Genomic DNA, 23360 nt, shown 5'->3' with positions numbered 1-23360 from the left:
CATTTTGAAAGCTAAGAAACTCTGGTATAAGTAATAGATATACAATTTCAGGAACTATTAGAGCGCATGATAGCCGCGGAAGAGCAGAAACGCAACGTGCTGAAGGACTTGAGTCGTCGAATATTCGAGAAGTTCTCCTCCCATCACAGCCAGTGGGAGACGGCGGTGCAGTGTGTAGCGACCCTGGACGTACTGCTCGCGCTGGCGGAGTTCGGCCGGCAGCAGAGCGGCGACGTCTGCGTGCCGGACATCACGTGTGATGACCAGGTAACTCATCATCATCATCATCACAGCCAGTGGGAGACGGCGGTGCTGTTAGCAAGTATAAAATCCGGGAACAAAAAATGGGACATTCCATGCGTAGTTAGAAAAATTGGGTACGCCCATGACCCAGGTTCTAGGCCGGTTCTGATGGCGGGGGGGGGGGGGGGCAAATTACCCAGGTTCTGGGCCAGAGGGGCAAATCAGGTGTTTATAAAGAATAAAAAAATAATAATTTTTAGTTGTAAAAATATTGTATTGCAAACAAATGGCAAAAATTTGTTTTTATTTTTATAGATAAAAGTAATACATATTATACTTAGTAGGGACGTCAACATGATCCGGGGGGGGGGGGGGGGGGGGCTGGTACTGGGCTCGGTACGCCCATGGCTACTTGTCTCTTTCAATCATGCACTAACAATATTATTGTTCACGTACGTATTATTGTGTACGTAACATACATACCTGCAGGAATGAAAGATCAATCCTAAAGGCACGTAGTGTCAGCAAATATTTTCGTGCGTAGTATATGAGACGTAGAGACGGAAAAATATCTGCTATACTATCGTCCTTCCACATTCATACTAATATTATAAATGTGAAAGTGTGTGTTTTTTTTTTAATCGGGCTTTGGCCCACCACTATATCTCCTGTGTCGCCAGGATCGACAGCGGTATCCAACCACGAAAACCTTGGATATGATCTCAGGGAGCCCGAGGGACATTGAAGGCGCCGTTTGTTATATTTCTATGAATTGTTGCCGCATATAATTTATAACGCCATCTGTTGTTGTGTTTGTGCACTGTTATGACATTGGACGAGGTCTTATCGATCCTGTCCTAATAATCCTCTCTTTCCCTCGATATCCGCTACGCGAGTTTGGCGCCACTTGCGCCAATAGTGAAGTTCGTCGCAAATCGTGGCCGCAGGACTGAAAGAGTGAAGTTGTTCTGTTCCGCTTGAGCCGCGCTCCGCGCACCGCACCGCGCTACGCTAAAAGCCGCGAATTTTCTATAACCGCTAAAAAGGGGGCCCCCCTATACATGTGACGCTGGAAATCCGCTGTTCCCATCCAAGGTAAGATCTCTAATTTGTTATATTGGTGTATTCATGCAGCAGCAGATGTTAACTTGTGGTGTGGTAACGATTCATAGTTTATAAATTTTTAAACCTAATACAGTCCACTAAATTCGCATACAAACCATTTGGTCCATACGAGCCGCATAATATTCTTAATTTGTGCGTTATTTACCGCGTTTTTTAGTTAAATTTATCCGCAAACTCGCTTTTTCTCGTATAATTTGTGTAAAACAAAATGGCGACGACGCGAAGCCATGAGCACGCTGACGCTTCAGCAAAAATGGCAGGCGAACGGAACTTAAAACTCGCTGAAATTAAAGCCGCTGCGTATTTTCAACGTATGCAATCTGTTTTTGATTCGATTCCAATATCGACCGCGCCCACTAGAAGTTCGCAAGATTTTTTAACCAATTGCGTAACTATAGATAGTATCCGCGCCGAATTTATTTCCGCAATTAATAGTAAAAATGAGTTAACTTTAATTCTTGATCCTAACGCATCGCCTGATTTTCAGCAAATTTTCGCATTTGATGACTTGTATAATCGAGTCAAAATTGAAGTAGCCAACCGCTCCACCATAGAATCAAAAGAAAGCGTTGTAAAATCGAATTGTAATCATGATAACGACAATAATTCTAAAATTAGATTGCCGCGATTAGAATTACCTTCTTTTAACGGGGACATTCAAAGTTGGTCTATTTTTTATGAAAATTTCCACAACATAATACATAGTAATAATACTTTATCCAACTCAGAGAAAATGCAATATTTGCTTGGTAGATTAACGGGGCACGCGCTCGACTTAAGTAAAGGAATTTTACCTACGGGCGACAATTATTCATTATTATGGTCCGCACTTTGTGACAAATATAACGATAAACGTTCACTTGCAGTGTCTTATTTTAACCAACTTCTTAAATTACCAGTAATAAATACCGCAACTCCGGCCGCTTTGGAGGGTTTTGTAGATAAATACTCGACGCTTGTGTCCGCTTTAAAACAAATCGATATAACAAATTTAGCTGAGTTCATGTTTGTTCACTTAGGATTGAGATCGTTAGATTTAGAAACTGTTAAGTGTTTTGAAATGCATATTAGAGAAAACAAAGAATTCCCAACATCATCTGAATTAATTAAATTTATCAGAGACCAGTATCGCGTTCTAAGTCGCACCAATGTTAATAATATTGTAAAGTTTTCTAGCTCACAAAACAATAACAATACTAATTCTTACAAAACTCGCGCCGCGACACAGAATAAAACGTTTAAAACATTTGTCAACATTCAAAGTAGGTATGACTCACCGTCTCCATACGCATTTAATGAAACTAAATCATTAAAATGTAATTGTTGCAATGTTGATAAACACCAGTTGTATCAATGTCCTAAATTTACATCATTAAATCCCTTTGAACGTTATACGTACGCGAAAATTAATAAATTATGTTTTAATTGCCTTAGCCACCGTCATTCAATAGTAGATTGTAATTCTATTAAACGTTGTCGTTTTTGTTCGCGTAATCATCACTCGCTTATACATTTTTCGGATTCTACAAAACAAGCTTTCGCTAATACAATGACTCACGCTGAAGGTCATAACAATAATTTAAATACTCCCGCAAAACCTAATCATAACCGCAATGATAAACATATCGCATTGTTTTCCCGCTCGCCCGCAGCCGCAGCTCGCTATAATAGTTCGCTTCCGCGCGCCAGCGCTGGTGCCTACTCGCACGCTCCCCGAATAGAAGCACGCAACGCTCCCTCTTATTCTCCCGCATATGAGAATTCCGCTCCCCGCATAAATACATGCAACAACGCTCCCTCTTATTCTCCCGCATATGAGAATTCCGCTCCCCGCATAAATACATGCAACAACGCTCCCTCTTATTCTCCCGCATATGAGAATTCCGCTCCTCGCATAAATACATGCAACAACGCTCCCTCTTATTCTCCCGCATATGAGAATTCCCCTCCCCGTGTAAGTACACGCAGCAATTCTCTCTCTTTAGGGCTTCGCCCTCCCGCATACCCTCCCGCTCCCGCTTCTTATGAAGAACACGCTCCCCACGCATACGCACAAACCGCGCATGTTGCAGACGCACCCGCGCATTTCCCGCCCGCACACACTTCTAAGTCAGAGGATGTGCAACAAATTAATTTCGCTTCCGCACGAGACAATCAAAATATTTCGCTTTGTGTTACGAATACGCACTCGGAGGTCATTGACCCTTCGCGTAACATTTACAATAATTGTCAAACTGTACTTTTAGGTACAGCGGTATGCTACGCCCAACAGTTTGATACGAAAAAATTGATACCTATTCGTGTTTTAATAGATTCTGGTTCTATGAAAGATATAATTACGCGTGAATGTTGTGATCGCTTAAATTTACCGCTATTTTCCGCTCAAAACGCTCAAGTTTCTGGTTTAGGTGATGTTGTGAATAACCCCTGCGGGTTAACAAATTTAAAATTAATTTCTCGCTTAAATGATAAGGTTCGGTTTGATTTACAGCCTTACGTGGTTGGTAGAATTACTAGTGAATTGCCCTCATGTAAAGTTGACATTTCTTCGCTATCTTATTTAAAGGATTTGCCGCTCGCAGATAATTATTATTACCAGCCCGGTACGATTGATATGATACTCGGTTGTGAAGTATTCGCTCGCATATTGTTACAACGTAAGTTTTCTCGCGGTTCAAACGAACCTATCGCTATAGAAACTACACTCGGTTTTTTGATTTTAGGCAAAGCTCAGACCGCGTCAACTGACGATCGCGCTCAAACTTTCTTTTGTAATTTTAATTGTACGTTTGAAAATTGTATTTCCCGTTTCTTTGATACGGAAGAATTACCTAGTGATAATTATTTAACTCCCGCTGAACAAGAATGTGAAAATATTTTCGAACAGACTACGTCGCGAGATAGTAATGGTAGGTACTCGGTCGCGCTACCATTTAAGGCTGACCCCGCGTCGCTAGGAGAGTCTAGGCATATCGCCGAGCGCCGCTTTTTATCTCTCGAACGCCGTTTGTCAGTAAATCCGCTAGTTAAACGTGAGTACGATAAAATAATAAATGAGTATATAGAAAAGGGTTATATTACAATTGTAAATAACAACACGCTTAATTCGAATCAATATTATGTAATTCCGCATCACGCTGTAGTCAGAGGAGATAAATTAACAACAAAAGTTCGAATGGTTTTAAATGCTAGTATGAAAACATCTTCAGGTATTTCGTTAAATGATATTTTACACACGGGAAGAAATTTACAATCGGATTTGTTTCGAATTATTTTAAATTTCCGACTGTTTCCGGTCGCGGTAAGCGCTGATATTCGACAAATGTTTTTACAAGTGACAGTTAAAGAGTCCTTTCGACAATATCAAAGAATTTTGTATAGATTTAACTCGAATGAGCCTATTCAATTGTATCAGTTTAATAGAGTAACTTTTGGTATGACATGTAGTCCGTACTTAGCCATGCGCGTAATACGTCAACTTATGAACGATGAACGTTCACGATTTCCTATTGCGGTTGCAGCCTTAGAAAAGGACGCAATATATACAGATGATGTTGCCCTGAGTTTTAGAAATACCGCTGAAGCTATAACCGCGTCAAAACAGCTGATTGATTTGTTCGCCGCCGGCGGATTTGACTTAGTCAAATTCGCTAGTAATTCATCAAATTTTCTTGGTGCTATGCCTTCTGAGGCTAGAGTGACCGATTTAATTGATATAGGTTCAGACGGAAACCTTAAAATATTAGGCCTACAGTGGTCGCCCGCTTCAGATAATTTCTGTTTTCGCGTTACAGAGGATGACCGTAAGTGTACTAAACGTAACATCCTTTCATTTGTGGCTAGGATTTGGGATTTGATGGGATTCGTAGCTCCTGTCACGCTTTTAGCAAAATTAATTATTAAATCGCTATGGGAAAGTCATATAGAATGGGATGACCCGCCGCTCGCAAATATAATTTCTTTATGGAACACTTTCGTAAATGAGTTGCCTTGTTTACAGCAAATTATAATTCCGCGATTTGTAGGTATTCAACCGCATGTAACTCTCACCATTTTCGGTTGCGCCGACGCAAGCGAGCGCGCATACGGTGGAGTAGTTTATCTTCATGTTTATTGTAAAGAAACTCGCCGGTCTATGGTTAGCTTACTGTGTGCTAAGTCACGAGTAGCGCCGTCTAAAACAAAAATCACGCTCGCTAGATTAGAATTAAATGCCGCTTTAATGTTATCTAAATTAATAAGTACTGTTCAAGATACATATCGCAGTCGTTGTAACGTACACAATACATTCGCTTTTTCTGATAGTATGGTCACGTTAGCATGGATTAATTCAACTCCCGCACGCTGGCAAACTTATGTAGCAAACAGAGTGGCACAGCTTCAAGAAAATGTAAACCCGCAAATATTTTACCATATTAAAGGTACCGAGAACTCTGCTGACTGTCTGAGCAGAGGCTTGACTCCAAATCAGTTAGTCAGACATCCGTTATACTATAATGGCCCGCATTTTGCTCATTTACCTGTTACGGATGGCCGCTTAAAAAATTCGATACTAGCAGCTGTGTCGACCCGCCTGAAATTAAAATTAACGTATTAAATACTAATGTAGTTGAACGTGTATACCCGCCTTTATATGAGTTGGCTAGACGCGTTTCCTCATGGCCAAAACTTCTTCGCATAGTCATTCTAGTTTTTCGCTTTATAAAGAAGCTTCCTCGTAAATTTGAAATTCAACATTTAAATTATGCAGAATTAGCAATTTTACGCGATGTACAAAGTGTTCATTTTTCCGAAGAATTTAAACTTAATTTGTCAAATAGTAATTTGCCTAAATCTTTCGCTAAGTTAAACGCATATGTTGACGAAGGCCTGTTTCGTGTAGGCGGAAGGCTTGCGAACTCAAATCTCGATTACTATAGCAAACATCCAATATTATTGCCAGGAAAGGATCATGTTGTTGATCTAATTATCGATTACGAACATAAGCGCAATCTACATACCGGACCTGGTCTTTTACTTTCAATAATGAGACAGAAATACTGGATTTTTGGTGCTCGCAACGTTATAAGAAGGCGACTTAGTAAATGTAACCTATGTTTTAAATCTAATCCGCGACCACAATTTCCGCTAATGGGCGATTTGCCTGCTTGTCGTGTTCGCGAATCTAAACCATATTCCCATTGTGGCACGGACTTTGCGGGACCTATTCAAATTATCCCTTATCGCAAGCGTGGAATACGCTCCTGTAAGGCATATATCTGTTTGTTTATATGCTTAGTAACGCGCGCTATTCACATTGAACTTGTATCCGATTTATCAACGGCAACGTTTTTAAACGCTTTAAAACGGTTTTTATCCCGCCGAGGACCAGTCAGTGTTATCTATTCTGACTGTGGTACTAACTTTATCGGTGCTAGATCTCATCTTAACGCTCTATATGATTTAATTAACTCGCCGGAATACAATAAGGAATATTCCACAGTTTTAGTTGAAAACCGTATAAATTGGAAATTTAACCCGCCGCAATCGCCGCATCACGGTGGTATTTGGGAAAGTAATATAAAATGTATCAAATCACACTTAAATAAAATTATAGGCAATCAATTATTAACTTATGAAGAGATGTCAACCGTACTTATTCAGATTGAAGCTTTACTCAATTCGCGTCCGCTTTCATTACTCAGTTCGGATCCAAATGATCCGCAACCCTTAACTCCCGCTCATTTTTTAACTTTAACGCCGCTTAAATCATTGCAACATACTGATTATAATAATGACCGCGAACACTTGCTACAAAAGTATCAGCTGATAGATAAAATTGTTCAATCCTTCTGGAATAGATGGCGAGTAGAATACCTAAACACGTTACAGAGTAGACAAAAGTGGATACAGAAATCCAAGTCAATATGTACTGGTACAATTGTCTTGATTAATACAAATAATATTCCGCCATTACAGTGGCCAATCGGTATTATCGTCAGGACTTATCCCGGCGCTGACGGAGTTGTACGTGTGGTAGATGTTAAAACAAAAACCGGTGTTTTTCGTCGCCCCGTTACTAAGCTTTGTCCATTACCTACCCAGTAAATGTAACATTTTCTCTATTCGTAGTCTATAAGTATTATTTAAGTTATTTTGTTAACTATTTCACTCGGGTGAACTCGCGTTAATTTAATTTGTTTCTCGTATAATAACCGCTTAATTATAACGCATTTAAACATTAGCTAATTTATATTTTGAAAGTGGATAAGACTATCCCTTTCAAGGGGGGGAGGATGAAGGCGCCGTTTGTTATATTTCTATGAATTGTTGCCGCATATAATTTATAACGCCATCTGTTGTTGTGTTTGTGCACTGTTATGACATTGGACGAGGTCTTATCGATCCTGTCCTAATAATCCTCTCTTTCCCTCGATATCCGCTACGCGAGTTTGGCGCCACTTGCGCCAATAGTGAAGTTCGTCGCAAATCGTGGCCGCAGGACTGAAAGAGTGAAGTTGTTCTGTTCCGCTTGAGCCGCGCTCCGCGCACCGCACCGCGCTACGCTAAAAGCCGCGAATTTTCTATAACCGCTAAAAAGGGGGCCCCCCTATACATGTGACGCTGGAAATCCGCTGTTCCCATCCAAGGTAAGATCTCTAATTTGTTATATTGGTGTATTCATGCAGCAGCAGATGTTAACTTGTGGTGTGGTAACGATTCATAGTTTATAAATTTTTAAACCTAATACAGTCCACTAAATTCGCATACAAACCAGACATGCTAAAGCTGTCTTGGGACCCGCAATGAAATTAATCAGAAGAAAATAGGAGTAGGAAGATTCCAGATTATAGAAGTGTGTCTGTCTGTTACTTCTTAACGCCCAAACCCCTAAAACGGTTTTGCTGAAATTCGGTATGGAGATACTTTTGAGTCCTGGAAGAAAATACGGTTCCTGCATGATAAACGAATTTTAGCGCAACAGAGTTACGGGCTACATTAACTAGTCTAAAATATATCCATCTTTTTCCAGCCCTACATAGATATAGAAGAAGGCCGGCACCCGTGTATCACGGTCGAGGACTTCATACCGAATGGCACTACGCTGCGTGGGGATGGCAGGCTTCTCTTGCTAACCGGACCGAACATGGGGGGCAAGTCCACGCTCATGCGACAACTGGGCCTCATCACTGTGTTAGCGCATTTGGTAAGTCTGTTGCATTGTTCAGAATAGTGTTAAATGTATGAAATAAAAAATTAAGTACTTTTTCTAAAGGAAATTGGAGTGTGTTTTTTGGTGATATTGCTTTATAATTTATGTTAAAATCGTTACCATACTTCATACGTAATATTTTAGATTACTAAGGAGTCGCCAATACAATAGCGTCGCTATCGTGTCTGGAGATGGTTACTCAGCTGATTTCAAATGATTTTCAAACTATCACAGGGTAGCTACGTGCCGGCAGCTCGCTGCAGCCTCAGCCTCGTCGACCGCATATTCACGCGGCTGGGCGCGGCGGACGACATACTGGCGGGCCAATCGACCTTCCTCGTGGAGATGAACGAGACGGCCGCTATTGTGCGACACGCGACTCCGCACTCGCTTGTTCTGCTGGATGAACTTGGTATGGAAACTATACATAAATAATTTATTGTCAGTAAATACTATGGTTGTAGGTCATTTACATACATTTCGAAATGAAAGGGTCCTAAAGTAGGGCCTTGTAGGTCACCAACTCTATTTTAGTACATGTGGATCTCTTTTCATTGATGTCATTCTATTTTTAAAAAACTAAACTTCAAGAAGGCGAGTGTTTTGCTAGTTTATTAGGTTTCCGTACCCAAAGGGTAAAAACGGGGCCCTATTACTGAGACTTCGATGTCTGTCCGTCTTTCTCCAGGCTGTAACTCAAGAACGGTAATAGCTGGAGAGTTGAAATTTTCACAGATTATGTATTTCTATTGCCGCTATAAACAACAAATACTAAAAATAAAATAAATTTAATATTTAAAGGGGGCTCCCATACAACTAACGAGATTTTTTAAACATTTTTTGCTTGTTATTAATGATGACAACAGGTAGCAACCTGAAATTTTCACAAATTACTCAGTTTTGTTTGTACTTTAAAAATTTATAATAAAATTTAAATAAAATTAATAATGAAAGGGGCCTCCCATACAAAAACACTCATATTTTCCTTATTTTTGTTCTATAGTGGTACGGAACCCTTCATGCGCGAGTCCAACTCGCACTTGGCCGATGATTTATATTACGTTTTTATAGCATACCTTACTGATCAAAAATATGTGCTTCATGAAAGCAAAAGCCTTAGAGTGATCGCAACACTACATATTATAAAACAAAGTCGCTTTTTTTCGCTCGTGTCCCTTTGTTCCCCTTAATTTTTAAATCTACACAATGGATTTTGATGCGGTTTTCTTTAATAGATAGAGTGATTAAAGAGAAAGGTTTATAAGTATAATAACATTAATTTAAATAGTGATGTCGTAAATAATTTCATTTTTTTCCGCTTACATTACAAACGCAGGCTGAACCCTACAAGATTTATCAAAATAATGTACTAAGTATTGTACACTACGAAAAGGTCTACAGAAAACTCCGCGATGGTATATGTCTGTTACGCTCAAAGACCGAAAACGCTCAGTGAGCGAAAAAATGGCTCACAACGCGTTGTGGTAATAGTGAAACGGCCACTATGACCACAACGCGTTGTGAGCCATTTTTTCGCTCACTGAGCGTTTTCGGTCTTTGAGCGTAACATTTCTATCTCTTAGGGATATCCCACAATAACATTTTTTGTCATTTACTTTTAACTTTAAATAATGGCTAATCGAAGCGATTTTAACCAATACGGCAACAATCGTTATTCAATTAAATACTTTAAAATTTAAATACAATATTGATTTAATATAGATCTATATGGCCCTTTACACCATATGATTAAAATGAATATTTTTCGAAGATATTACAGATTCTAAAATTGCGGGACGTAGCTTTTACGGCGATACCGACAAATGCGGGTCACGGGTGGTAATGAATATACATAATTAAAAACTACTGAATAGATTTTAATCATTTCTTCAGTGAGTGACATAGGCTATATATTTTATACCCGTGCGAAGCCGGGGCGGGTCGCTAGTTGATTACTAAAATATTCTCGAGTTTCGACTAACCCTCGCATGTATTTATCATTGTCATTAATGCATTATAGGTTACACTATTTTCAATCTCGTTTCCTTGCAGGTCGTGGAACGTCGACTTACGACGGCGCGGCGCTGGCGTGCGGCGTGTGCGCAGCGTTGGCGGCGCGCAGTTGCCGAACGGTGTTCAGCACTCACTACCACACATTGGTGCACCATCTAGCGAGCGCGCCGGGCGTGCTGCTTTCGCATATGGTAGGTGAAAATCGCGTTATATTATTGAAAGAGTTAATTTGGCATTTGGCACCTCAGTTTTAGCTTGAGAGGTATCGTTAGATTCGTGTTTGCTGTACGTGATATATCAAAATGCTCATGTTTTTTTTATAGATGACCCTTTATGTTGTTTATTAGCATCACTAACGCCTCTAGTCCACCGACGCTGCGAACTGCGAAAGATCTGTGAAACGCATTGTCCTGTGGCGGATAAGACAGTATGTCGGTTCGCCGCTGTTTCACAGTTCGTAGCGTCGCACAGTGTTTTAGAAATCCCCAAAATCGGACATGACTAAGTTAATGCAATGAGTCGATGGCGTCTTATATTTCAAATGCAAGAGTAGAACTCCCGTGTGCACATTTTACTTCGTTTTTGATAAAATCAATTTCTAAATTAGTCATTTTTTGACTCCCTGAAAACGAAATTATTTTATTTATATTAATTACGAGGGTTTGTAAACTTGCTACCCAGTTGACTAGATTGATCATTAAGAAACACAAATTTTGTACTTTATTTCATTCCTACAATTCAAGTAGTTCCTGAGATTTTAATGTTTTTAAATATTTAGACTTTATTTTTTTTCGGCTTTCCTATATGATTTCCGCACCTTCTGTCAAAACTGAAAAATACTTTGGTATAGTCTTTACATTACAATATTTTTATTTTTTGTGAATCGCGTTTCATACCAGAGATTTACGAATTTCTAATTTTTATTTGCGCATTAAAAATTTTATGAGCAAAGTTTCATCAATTTTTTTTTTATAATCAGTCAAGTAATAAAACATTTACAATTTAAATAATCAGTCAATTATTTATCCGTCAAATAATAAATCAGTCAAATAATAAAATATTTTATTCTTCATCACCTTGGTCGTCAAAAATGCTGTCCACATAATATTTTTTTAACACTTCGATGAAACTTTGCTCTTAAAATTTTTAATTTTTGCGAATAAAAATTCTAAATTCGTAAATCTCTGGTATGAGATGCGGTTCATAAAAAAATAAAAATATTGTAGTGTAAAGACTGTTCCAAAGTATTTTTCAGTTTTGACATAAGGTGCGGAAATCATATAGGAAAGCAGAAAAAAAATGAAGTCTAAATATTTAAAAACATAAAAATCTCAGGAACTACTTGAATTGTAGGAATGAAATAAAGTACAAAATTTGTGTTTCTTAATGATCAATCTAGTCAACTGGGTAGCAAGTTTACAAACCCTCGTAATTAATTTAAATAAAATAATTTCGTTTTCAGGGAGTCAAAAAATGACTAATTTAAAAATTGATTTTCTCAAAAACGAAGTAAAATGCGCACACGGGAGTTCTACTATTGCATTTGAAATATAAGACGCCATCGACTCATTGCATTAACTTAGTCATGTCCGATTTTGGGGATTTCTAAAACACTGTGGCGTCGCTGGACTAGAGGAGTGATTTGACAACAGAGTGCCGAGTGCGAGTTTTTTGTTTGACATTCGATCGTGAACGCGTTTGGCGTTTACTAAGATTTTGTATGGAATTTGTACAGCGCCACCTAGCGATATTCACGGGAGTGAGCCCAGCCCAGTGAGTAATCCACACTCGGCACTCTGTTGAACGTAAATACTGTCACCTTCCATGACAACCGTGGCCATCGGTGACACAGCTCATAAACAAAGTATGTGCCACTAAATAGCTACAATATTAACCCTTCAGTAAGTGCCAAAATCTTTGCAAAAATGTAGGGTACGTGGTTTGCAAAAAAAAAATGGCACCCGGCCTACCCTCTTTGTACAAATAATGTAATAACCTTACATCTAATCCATATTTTATGTTTGTGTGAAAAATATTATAATATATGTTAAATTTTCTATCTATCAAGCCATCATAATATAGTATTTAGTCAGATGTGATATTTGTCTCATCACTGTAAACCTTGAAATCTATGTTTCTAACTATTTCGCAACAAATATATTAATACATTATTATAATCTCAATAACACAGAGCTATACAAACTGTTTATGTAAACAATTCTTTGAAATAACTTAACTTGTTATCAATAAACAGATAAGAGATAAGAGTAATAAAAACCGGTTTTGGTATTATACACAAGCAAACTTCGTCCTTAGTGCAATACAAATAAAGTTCAAAATGGCCGCGGCCGGCAAAAAGCCGTTATAAATAGGTAATTTTTATCTTGATTATTTTACTAAAACGATACTATTATATACTATTACTAGGATCTAAATCGTTTTGTACACGATAATATACGCTTTTAACGTCAATTATTTACAAAAATATTAAACAAATCGCGTTCAAATCACATAAATAACAACCAAATTTTCTCGTGTAAACTAGAAGTTATTACGATGTAAGTATTTCTTTCAAATGATTATCTAAAACTATTTATAAATTATAATTAATAAATTAAACTATTTTACTACTTACATTCGTTAAATCCATCAATAATATCAAACAAACAACACAACATGGCAGAACACACACGAAAAATTCACGATTTTCAAATGACTGACAAATATTCGTCGACCACAGATTGTATAATATTTTGCATTCAGAATGTGGCAAATTTATCGTAGATCATAACTAACCAAACTTCTTCATACAAAAGTAGTCTCTAAGTCAACGAAATACGTAATTCAATCGAACGAAAGAGCGCGGCCACATCCGGCCGCTTGGGTGTAGACGGAATGGCTGCAGTATAATCTGTGGCGGCCGGATCCGGCCGCTTGGGGATTAAAAGGTTAAAAAATTACGACTAACACCATTTCTCTATTTCCAGGCGTGTATGGTTGAGACGGACGAGACGACGGACTCTGACGAGATACCCGAGGAGACGATAACGTTTCTGTACAAACTGTCACCGGGCGCCTGCCCCAAATCGTACGGGTTCAACGCGGCGCGACTCGCGGGGATTCCCCGGGACATTACACGCAGGTAATTGAGACTACGATTAGGCTGCGTTTCCACCAGAGATGTGTTGCGAGGAGTGTGTTTTTGAGAACCAATAGAATCGCTAGCTACATCGACGTGAGCTTGTCATGACATCGCTCAGCGCGGCGATGCTATCGGATCTAACCCATCAATCCTCAAACGGCAGCCGGCTGCCGCATAACAGTTGAAAACATATTGTGTCTGCTATACCCACGATAGAGGTGCTAGATAAACATTCCTCGCAACACATCTCTGGTGGAAACGCAGCCTTAGGCTGGATTTATATGCGCCAGCGCGAACTCGCGATTTGGCCGCTACACCACGAGATCATGAGCAAGTATAATATGTAACTATTTATTTAAATAGCGGCGCGGTCGCGCTGTCATTTACATACGTTTGCTCGTAATCTCACGGTGAAGCTGCTAAACCGCGGCCGGACGCACACAAATCTAGCTTTAGCAAAAGTGGCTTAGCACAAGTGACTAGTGGCTTGATGGACAGAATAATACGTAAAGTTGACAAAGGATCTCTCACATTAAGTTGGCAGAGGAGCATGGCCTGCACAATATAATCAGAGTCTGTAGTGAAACGTAGTCACGTTTCACTACAGACTATTATTATGATAATAATTTGAAATTGTCTTACCCCCAGGGCTCAACTGGTATCGCGGGATTTGGAGAAGGAAGCAATAGCGGTGCGTGCATTCCGCACGATAGTGAAAACGTCAAACGCCGACTCGGTCAGGGAGATGTTGCAAACCCTAGTAATATAACTTCTTGTAGCATAAGGTTATATAACCTCTTGTAGCATGGGGCTATATAACCTCTTGTAGCATGAGGCTATATAACCTCTTGTAACATGAGGCTATATAACCTCTCGTAGCATGAGGCTATATGTATAACCTCTTGTAGCATGAGGCTATATAACCTCTTGTAGCATGAGGCTATATAACCTCTTGTAGCATGAGGCTATATAACCTCTTGTAGCATGAGGCTATATAACCTCTTGTAACATGAGGCTATATAACCTCTCGTAGCATGATGCTATATGTTTAACCTCTTGTAGCATGAGGCTGTATAATTTCTTGTAGCATGAGGTTATATAACCTCTTGTAGCATAAGATTATATAACCTCTTGTAGCATGGGGCTATATAACCTCTTGTAGCATGGGGCTATATAACCTCTTGTAGCATGAGGCTATATAACCTCTTGTAACATGAGGCTATATAACCTCTTGTAACATGAGGCTATATAACCTCTTGTAACATGAGGCTATATAACCTCTCATAGAATGAGGCTATATGTATAACCTCTTGTAGCATGAGGCTGTATAATTTCTTGTAGCATAAGGTTATATAACCTCTTGTAACATGAGGCTATATAACCTCTTGTAACATGAGGCTATATAACCTCTTGTAACATGAGGCTATATAACCTCTTGTAACATGAGGCTATATAACCTCTCGTAGCATGAGGCTATATGTATAACCTCTTGTAGCATGAGGCTGTATAATTTATTGTAGCATAAGGTTATATAACCTCTTGTAGCATGGGGCTATATAACCTCTTGTAACATGAGGCTATATAAACTCTTGTAGCATGAGGCTATATAACCTCTTGTGGTATAAGGCTATATAACCTCTAGTAGCGTGAGGTTTTATAACTTTATTTTGTGGTTTGTTACTAATCTTGTTATTATTGTGCTCTACAAGTATTATTTTTTATAATTTGTGATGTATTTTTATGTTTGATTAAATGGATACTTACCCACTTACTAATTAAGATATTAACGCAGTTTAACCCTTTAGCCGCCAAGGTCGGAATATTCCGACAAATATTTTCGTGCCCATTTCGCCAAGGTCGGATATTTACGACCAGTACCACTACTCGGTTAATCTGCCTTTTTTGTTTGATAGCACTGTATTATATTAAAATAATGTTTATACTTGGTAAATAATTAACGAAGTAATCATTTACAATTGATTACACTTTAGTTTCTTAATTAGAAGACCTAAAAATAATGTCTAAAGTTAAATAAATTACCGAAAATATTCTTAGAAAAGTGTATTGATGTCCAACGCCCGAGTCGGAAAAATCCGACAGTAGGGACGGGACATAAGCAATGATTTACTGATACAGAAATCCACATAAATTAAAATATTTCTGTTTTTACTAACACATTTATTATAAAACAAATAAGGCAATGGTTACTGAACAAATAAACGTGTTTGTTTTACTTAATTTATAATAAATATAGTATAAAAATTTCAGTGATTGAATTGACGATTCCCATCCCTAGTCTGCATGTTTAGAAACGAATGTTGTCAGCACACCCTGCGCCACGGTCGGAAAAAGACGACCGCTTCTGACGTCATAAGCGAGTGCCGCCTTCTAGAATTTTCCACTAGTGTTGTGCTTATGATGATGCTATCGATAAATGTAATTGTAGTGGATACTTAAACTAGAAATAAAATTACAATAAATTACAAAGTAACGCTTTCCTATCTGTCTGTCTGCTACGACATTTAGATGAAGTTGTATGCGTGTAAAGGGGATGAGATATCGATCTACTATTGAAAATCTATATTTGTAGTAGGTTATATATTTAAACAACTCAATTATTTAATCCGTGGAAACTATGAAATTAATATTATTTGAAATGTAAAAACAAATATCGGGAATTATGTCACTTCACTATTCAAGCTGTTTTTATCTAATGTTTTTGCCAGCGTTGTATATTTACTAACAACATTATGGATTTAAATACTAGACATCAGTTTATACTTTATTTAAATTATAAATTAAGAAATAAATTATCGACATCGAAAAAGATAAGTATTGCACATCACTATTTGTTCTAGGTATATTTTTTTGATTTAAATCAAAAAAATATACCTAGAACAAATAGTAATTGTCGTGCACCATTAATGGTGCCGGCGCTAGAGGCACGACAATTGATTTTAAGCTCGGCGGTTAAAGGGTTAAAAATTTGCCGCCTCTGTCTGTCCTGTGACTTTTTTTCTCTTTTTTTTAAACAAATACAAGCAGACTTCGTATAGTTATTAGCTGTATAAATATTTTATTAGTAAGTTGGTTGGAATTCAAATCTTTCGTGTAAGATTTATTATAGGTAACCCTATTCTAAGCTTGAACGCACTTTTGATACAATATGTACTAGTGTTGACAAGTACTGTAATGTTGCCATAAATAAAAGCCAAGCTTTATCTTACATGTTGTAATTTGGTCACCTACGTTTTAAAGTTATTCGTTATTTGATTTTGATATATTGAATTGATCTGATTGTTGCTTTTTGAACAGCATATATTATGATAGTAACCTAGTCTTTTGGCTCGAGAACAATTGAAGACATGAGTGGATAATATGTTATTATAATAACATTGATAACATGAGGACAATAGGGATGATGACAAGGTCAAAGATTAGCGAATTTTGTTAATAAAATAAAGAAATCACGGTAAAACATCAGTGTTCCCAAAATTTCAGCTTGATAGCATTTGTATTTTTTTTGTTATGCGCCTTCAAAGTTGGATAATCAAGTCGATTTTTTTTTTCAATTATATTTCTTAATATTTGTATACCATTCGATAACTTATGCAATTAAAAGCAACTTTTGTTATTAAACCACTTTCATAAACGCAGTATTTAATATACCTATCGAACAAAGTTCTCTCCCGATGCGTACAAACTACGAAAGAGTGACGTCAGCCTTTCGTAGCACTTTGTATGGAGCGTTTCGGGCAGGTCTATTTTATGAGATGTTTAAATTGTCATATCTTGGTGAATTTCTAAGCTATCAGAGTCATTCTGAAAGAATGACTCTGATAGCTTAAAAAATAGAAACATCGCTGAAAGCGATGTTTCTATTTTTTAAGGGTCGTTCAATTACCAATAAGAAAAAAAAAAAAGTCATCAAGCCTATTACTAATTTTTTACCTTATTCTGTGAACAAACTTTTGGCTACATAAAATCCACATTTCTTTGATTTGTAATACTTTTCTCGGTCCTAAGGCCTCCACTCACTCATCACTCACTCACTCACCCATCTAATTCACTCATGTCTTCAATCATATTTTTATTTATCCAGAATATCTCATAATTGTTGCCCACCGTTGATTTGTAACTATTCATTTAAGTTTTAATTGAATTGGTCGTTATAAGATCGAATGTAATAATAATTTTCTGTGCCACTTAAATAATACAATTAAATAATCAGTTTTTATAATAACGCCTTTTCTTCTTAATTCCTGTGTCCATTTTTGACACAAATTTCTAGGTCTGATCTTAAGAAATATATAAGCCCATATTAATAAGTAGACTGTATTCAACCTGTCTTTTAAGTTCTACACATACTTCAGGACATCTTTTTTATCTTGAGTATGGTATATCTAAACACGCGGTAGCGTGTCAAGCCAAGTTCCAGCATAACATATTATAATTGTTCGGCCCGCTCTGCAGCCTGAATGACTTGATGGATTTAACTTCAGAGGTGTCGTTAGATTCTGTGTAAAGGTACAAGTTGGAAGCCGGCTACATGAAGCGGCAGCAGACGACGTGTCGTCGCGACTCGCGACACTACCGGTTTCTATGTATTTCTATGAATAAGTGTCGCTAGCTGCGGAGGGTATTTCATATAAATACATACAAACCAGTAGTGTCGCGACGACACGTCGTCTGCGGTTGCTTCATGTCGCCCGCTGCTAACCGGTGCCTTTAGGGCCAACCCACACGTACCACAAACACACGACAACCACAACCACACCATGGGGTCGGGCGTATATTTCGTATTGTAAATGAACTGGACTATTCACACGTACCACATTTTGCAGTCGTTGTCGACCACTTGTGTGATACCGACCAGAAGCGAACTACTGGCCGACCACATCGCAACCACAACGTTGCGACGCGGTGTGGACTTGTGTCCTGTAGACCTGCGCGGGTAGACCTGTCATCTACCTCATAGGTAGTATAAGAATAATTATTAATTCCTCTGATTGTGCAATGGATAAAAAAAAAACAAAGAATATTATACACTTATTTATTTACCTCCACAGCTCTGTTACAAAAATCCTTATCTATACACCACTTACCGATCGCATCGTATTTGTACATTTGGACGTAGTTAAGCAGAAAGGACTCAACCCACAAAATGGGCTAAATTGAGTTAAGTGTGCCATCGTACTCCTGAGGGTCGAATCTACCATGTAGTGAAAACCCCATTTTTAAAATATACACCGAAAGTACTTTTTTTACCACCCCGACTCAACCCACATGTATGAAGAGAACTCTAAATAAATTTGCTGAACGAACTCAGTCCACTTGAGTTGTTTCTGAGTAATGGTATTTCTAGGAGCATTGCCTTAAAGTTGATTAATCAGAATTAACTCAAACCGTATGGAGCATTTCTAATAATTTAGATTGGATTGGAAATGTCATTCTATCAAATAACTAAAACGATTCAAACAGGTTGGGTCGTTTCTGTGTTATAGGTTTATTAAAACAAAATATATATTTTTTGGTTTATCAAAAACGACTCAAACTCGCTTGAGATATTTTTGAAAAACGGATATAGATACAACGCACATTATTTTCAAAAAACCTAAATCGACTAAGGCAGGCTGTTCTGTGTGAGGAATTGATGTAATTACTGCACAGTTACTATTTATTTAACTGAAACCCTTCAAAACATTTGTAATAGGTATTAGTAATGTATATTAATCAATTGTTATTTTCGTTGTAAGGACTCAAAACTACCTAACTCTTTTAAATATTTGTTTTTTTTTATTCTGGCAAAATTTTGTTGGTAAATAACACTGAAAAATAAGGCAACCCTGCCATTATTTCGTACGCTGACTTGGTGATACGCGTGTTTTGTTTTATATTGTTTAATAATTAAGCCAAACAAGTAAATTTGAGATGCGACGAATAGATCGAATTTTCTTCCAGCTAAAAGCAAAACCATTTGATAGTGCAGATAACACCAGACCAAGGTCATGAAAGTTGAAACGAAGGAGCATCCTCCTTAGTTTCATGACCTTGATCTGGTTATTGCAAAAATTAGGACATCGTCCGTATAAACCATTGCTATAGTCCATCAAGAAAGTGAAGAAATTAAAAAGCGGCAACATCGTAAGAGTCATCCCTTTTTTCATAGATTGATTTGAAAGGGATGACACTACGATGTTGCCACTTTTTAGTTTCTTCACTTTCTTGACAGACTATACCTTATCTTTTAAAGCTTTAAGCGTCTTATTAATGTCCCTTTGTCCTTTGTCCACACAGAAGGTGCGTTGCAAAGCCCAAACGGCATTTTCAAATATTGCCATACACCATCCGGCGTAATAAACGCGGTTTTTCAATGTCCGCCTAGGATGCCATTAAAATTTGATGGAACTCAGAAGCCCTAAGCTCGAAAAATAACAGGTTTGAGCATCCAATTTGTTCTGATATCAGCGGCAAAGGGTAACGATCACGTACAGTGTTGGAGCTAAGCTCCCTTAGATAATCGAGACAAATTTTACGAAATGAAAAATATGGCAAAAGCCAGATGTTCTCAATCTCGTCGCACCATTGTGTCGCAGTGAATTGACACTCGTCCGGATCAAAAGAGGGTAGATAAATTTCTTTAGCTTTCAGTTTTCTAGAATCTACTGCACTTGTTGGAGATGATTTGGAGTTTTGGAGGCCCGCCTTCATATTTTCGAAGAACACAGCCCACTTTTCAGGTGAAGGGACTGTATTTACTTTGTTCTCCGATGTTGAAGGACCCGCCACATTGTCACCTTGATCTTCACGTTCCGGCCGAAAATATCTTCGTTTTGAGTAGTAGCTATTGTAGTAGGCATGTGGGATGATTTTGAGATTTTAACGTTGTGAATGGCGGCTGCAAAGGAAGATCTTTCGACCGAGCCAGATAGCATGCTCAGTCAGGCCGAACCCACTGACGCCATTTTCAAACGTTGTATATAATAGGTATCTTGCCATTCTCCGAAACTTCGATAGCGCGATGCAGGATTTTTATTGTGATTGCTAGGCGAATTGTGGGTACCACAACATCACTCCCCCCTCGAAGACTTGCGGTATCGGTCAGGCCAAAGCCCACTTTGATAGCACGATGCAGGATTGTTAGGCGAATTGTGGGTACCGCCACAAGATCAATTCCAAAAAAAACAAGGGTGCTATAATGTAATTTTTGGAAGAAGATTGTGAAGTTCTTGGGCCCCAAGGCAAACTCATTTCACAAGCAAAGCTTGAAGATCTTCGGTCAATGTGCAGTTTAATACCAGACGACTGCCATGCATTTTATAATTATCTTATGGGACACGCCAATATCAACGAGGATGTTGATGGATACGGACCCACCCTCTATTTTGACCAGAGGATGGAGGAAATTAATTTGCGCGCCAATTCTTGTGTGATTTTCGATGTTTTTAAATTATTTTAATAAGGTTTTTTGTGTGTTTTTACAAGCTTTATTATCAAGGTCAATAAATACATAACTTTTTATTAATTTAACTTATTTTGTTTTCTTTTATAGCTTATTTTCCAGTCAAAGGGTAGTTATGAGTCCTTTCTGAGAAATAAAAAAAAAAATACCTGTCTCTACAAAGTTGAGAATATTAATAAGGACTCAACCCACATTTCACTTAATATCTTTAAATTTATTGCAAAATATATAAAAAATAAATGACGGGCCAATAAAATGTGAACTATTATTTAAATTAAGCAACTCTTTGTTTTGTTAATGTAACTTTGTGATAAAGAAATTCAAGCTGAAACTTCAAACGTCAATAACTCAAAAGTGACTTTGTGTGGGTTGAGTCCTTTCTGCTTAACTACGTCCATTTATAATTAATTTAGTTGTAACTTTAAATTAAATACTTTGAACTTTATTTTTTAACTCCAAAGTCATCGACGTAGCTAACCGTTTTCACGTTCTTAGAAGAACTTAAGAAAAACTCGTCATTAAACATCACTGGATAAAGAATAATTATTTACAATTTGGATACTTTATAAATATTTCAAAATGCCAACAAAGTTGGTATATTGGAAATAAACTTCACAAGTTAGGAATATATTAAATATTAATACTTAGAGGTATTTTTAAGGTACTACAGACTTTTGCAAAAAAAAATAGTTCAAGTTACAAAATCAAAAGTTTTTAACATAAAGATATTGGACAGGCAATAAATAACTATAGTAAATATAAAACATTTATTTTGCTTAAATCAGTCCATTAAATTGTTTACTAATTAACATGGAAATTCTGTTTCTATAGTCAACTCGTGTTAAAAGTTCTATGGACCAATAAAGTAATCCGTATATTACCTATATTGAATTTGTTAACATTTTTTAAATATTATTTTATTTGTTACACAAAAGGTTTTTATGGCACTTGGTTAACATGGAAGCGAAATGTTACTCAAAATTCCAGCATTCTTTCTAGCCACGTCATTTGGATGAAATTGAGTCTTTTCACGTTACAATATGGCATTCTAATGTTAGCCACGCGCCAAAAGAGCCTTGTGTGTAAACACGGTCTAACGGCCGCACTCATTAACGATGACTTAACTTTAATTTGAAGATTTTTCATAAGTTTTATGAATTTTCTGTCAAACTCTTCATTAAATTGAAGTTTAGTATACATTAATGTTTTGCGTTTTGTTGGTTCACTGCCTCATATAAATATACTGTCTTCTAGAACTATAGTTCTTTAATATGATCAAAAAATGTTTCTATGACGAATAAAAATACAGTGCACAATTAAGACAAATTACCCCATCATTGGAACTCAACCTATTATTGGCACCATAGACTTTTGTAAACTATGCCAATAATATGATTTTCTGATTAAAGTGCCAATGAAATTGTGAGCTCTAACTTCTACCTTATCTAGGTACTCACACAACTCGCTACGTTAAAATCTGTTTAGCCTCAGTCAAATGATACTTCCAGGAATTAATGATAAATAGACATCGGATTATATGCACGAAAAATGGCCGAAATATGCACAAAATATGCACAATCAAAAGTCACTTCATATTAAAATATTTTTATTTTTTGAAGAGTTTTTCGGTGGTAGCGCCAATTTTTATAATTTCATCAAATCCAGGATTTTTCATTTCTTATACAGCACCAATCATAATTTTCTACAAACGTTTTCCATTAAATCGTTACTATTTTATTCAAATTTTTTACTCATATTGCCAACTACAAAGAAAAATTTTGTTTATAGAAACATATTGTACCTATTCGGTGTATTGCTATCTTTAAATGGGGATGGAGCCACATATTTGAAGTGTTTTGATCTATCGTACCTCTGTTTTGTGGCCTTGGTGTGTGACATGATAGCTAGTTAGAAGACTATGAGGGCATAATACTACCGAAATATGACAAAATCTAAAAAAAAATGCTATCAACGAAAAATTGCCAAAATGTGCACTATCGCCTAAAAAGTACCATTATATGCATTTGCATATGCAAGTATGCAAATGCATATAATCCGATGTCTAATAATAAAATTATTTAAATAAATATATAATTTTTAAACATTAGAAAGCGCGAGCATTAAAAACATCAAAAATCATAACATTATGGATTTTTCCAATTTCACCAACGCCCAGTAATAAT

The 23360-nt window shown here is 37.2% G+C and overlaps 1 protein-coding gene across 3 annotated transcripts in view; it reads left to right on the top strand.

Annotated features, from left to right (window-relative positions):
- The window catches only part of LOC121735890 (probable DNA mismatch repair protein Msh6), a 28701-nt gene extending 13714 nt beyond the window's left edge, over window positions 1–14987 (top strand). For 2 of the 3 annotated variants that reach the window (XM_042126875.1, XM_042126873.1), the window contains exons 15-20: window positions 52–267; window positions 8381–8554; window positions 8795–8972; window positions 10613–10764; window positions 13561–13715; window positions 14364–14987. In XM_042126875.1, the coding sequence (XP_041982809.1) occupies window positions 52–267; window positions 8381–8554; window positions 8795–8972; window positions 10613–10764; window positions 13561–13715; window positions 14364–14484 (996 nt within the window). In that variant the 3' untranslated portion in view covers window positions 14485–14987. The remainder of the gene's footprint in view (window positions 1–51; window positions 268–8380; window positions 8555–8794; window positions 8973–10612; window positions 10765–13560; window positions 13716–14363) is intronic. The other variant, XM_042126874.1, reaches the window with a different exon arrangement.
- Window positions 14988–23360: the final 8373 nt, after the last annotated feature.

Source organism: Aricia agestis, chromosome 18 (assembly GCF_905147365.1).
Source record: "Aricia agestis chromosome 18, ilAriAges1.1, whole genome shotgun sequence".
NCBI lineage: Eukaryota > Metazoa > Arthropoda > Insecta > Lepidoptera > Lycaenidae > Aricia > Aricia agestis.
Note: the sequence above shows the minus strand (reverse complement) of the source record. Positions and strands in the feature narration are given on the sequence as shown.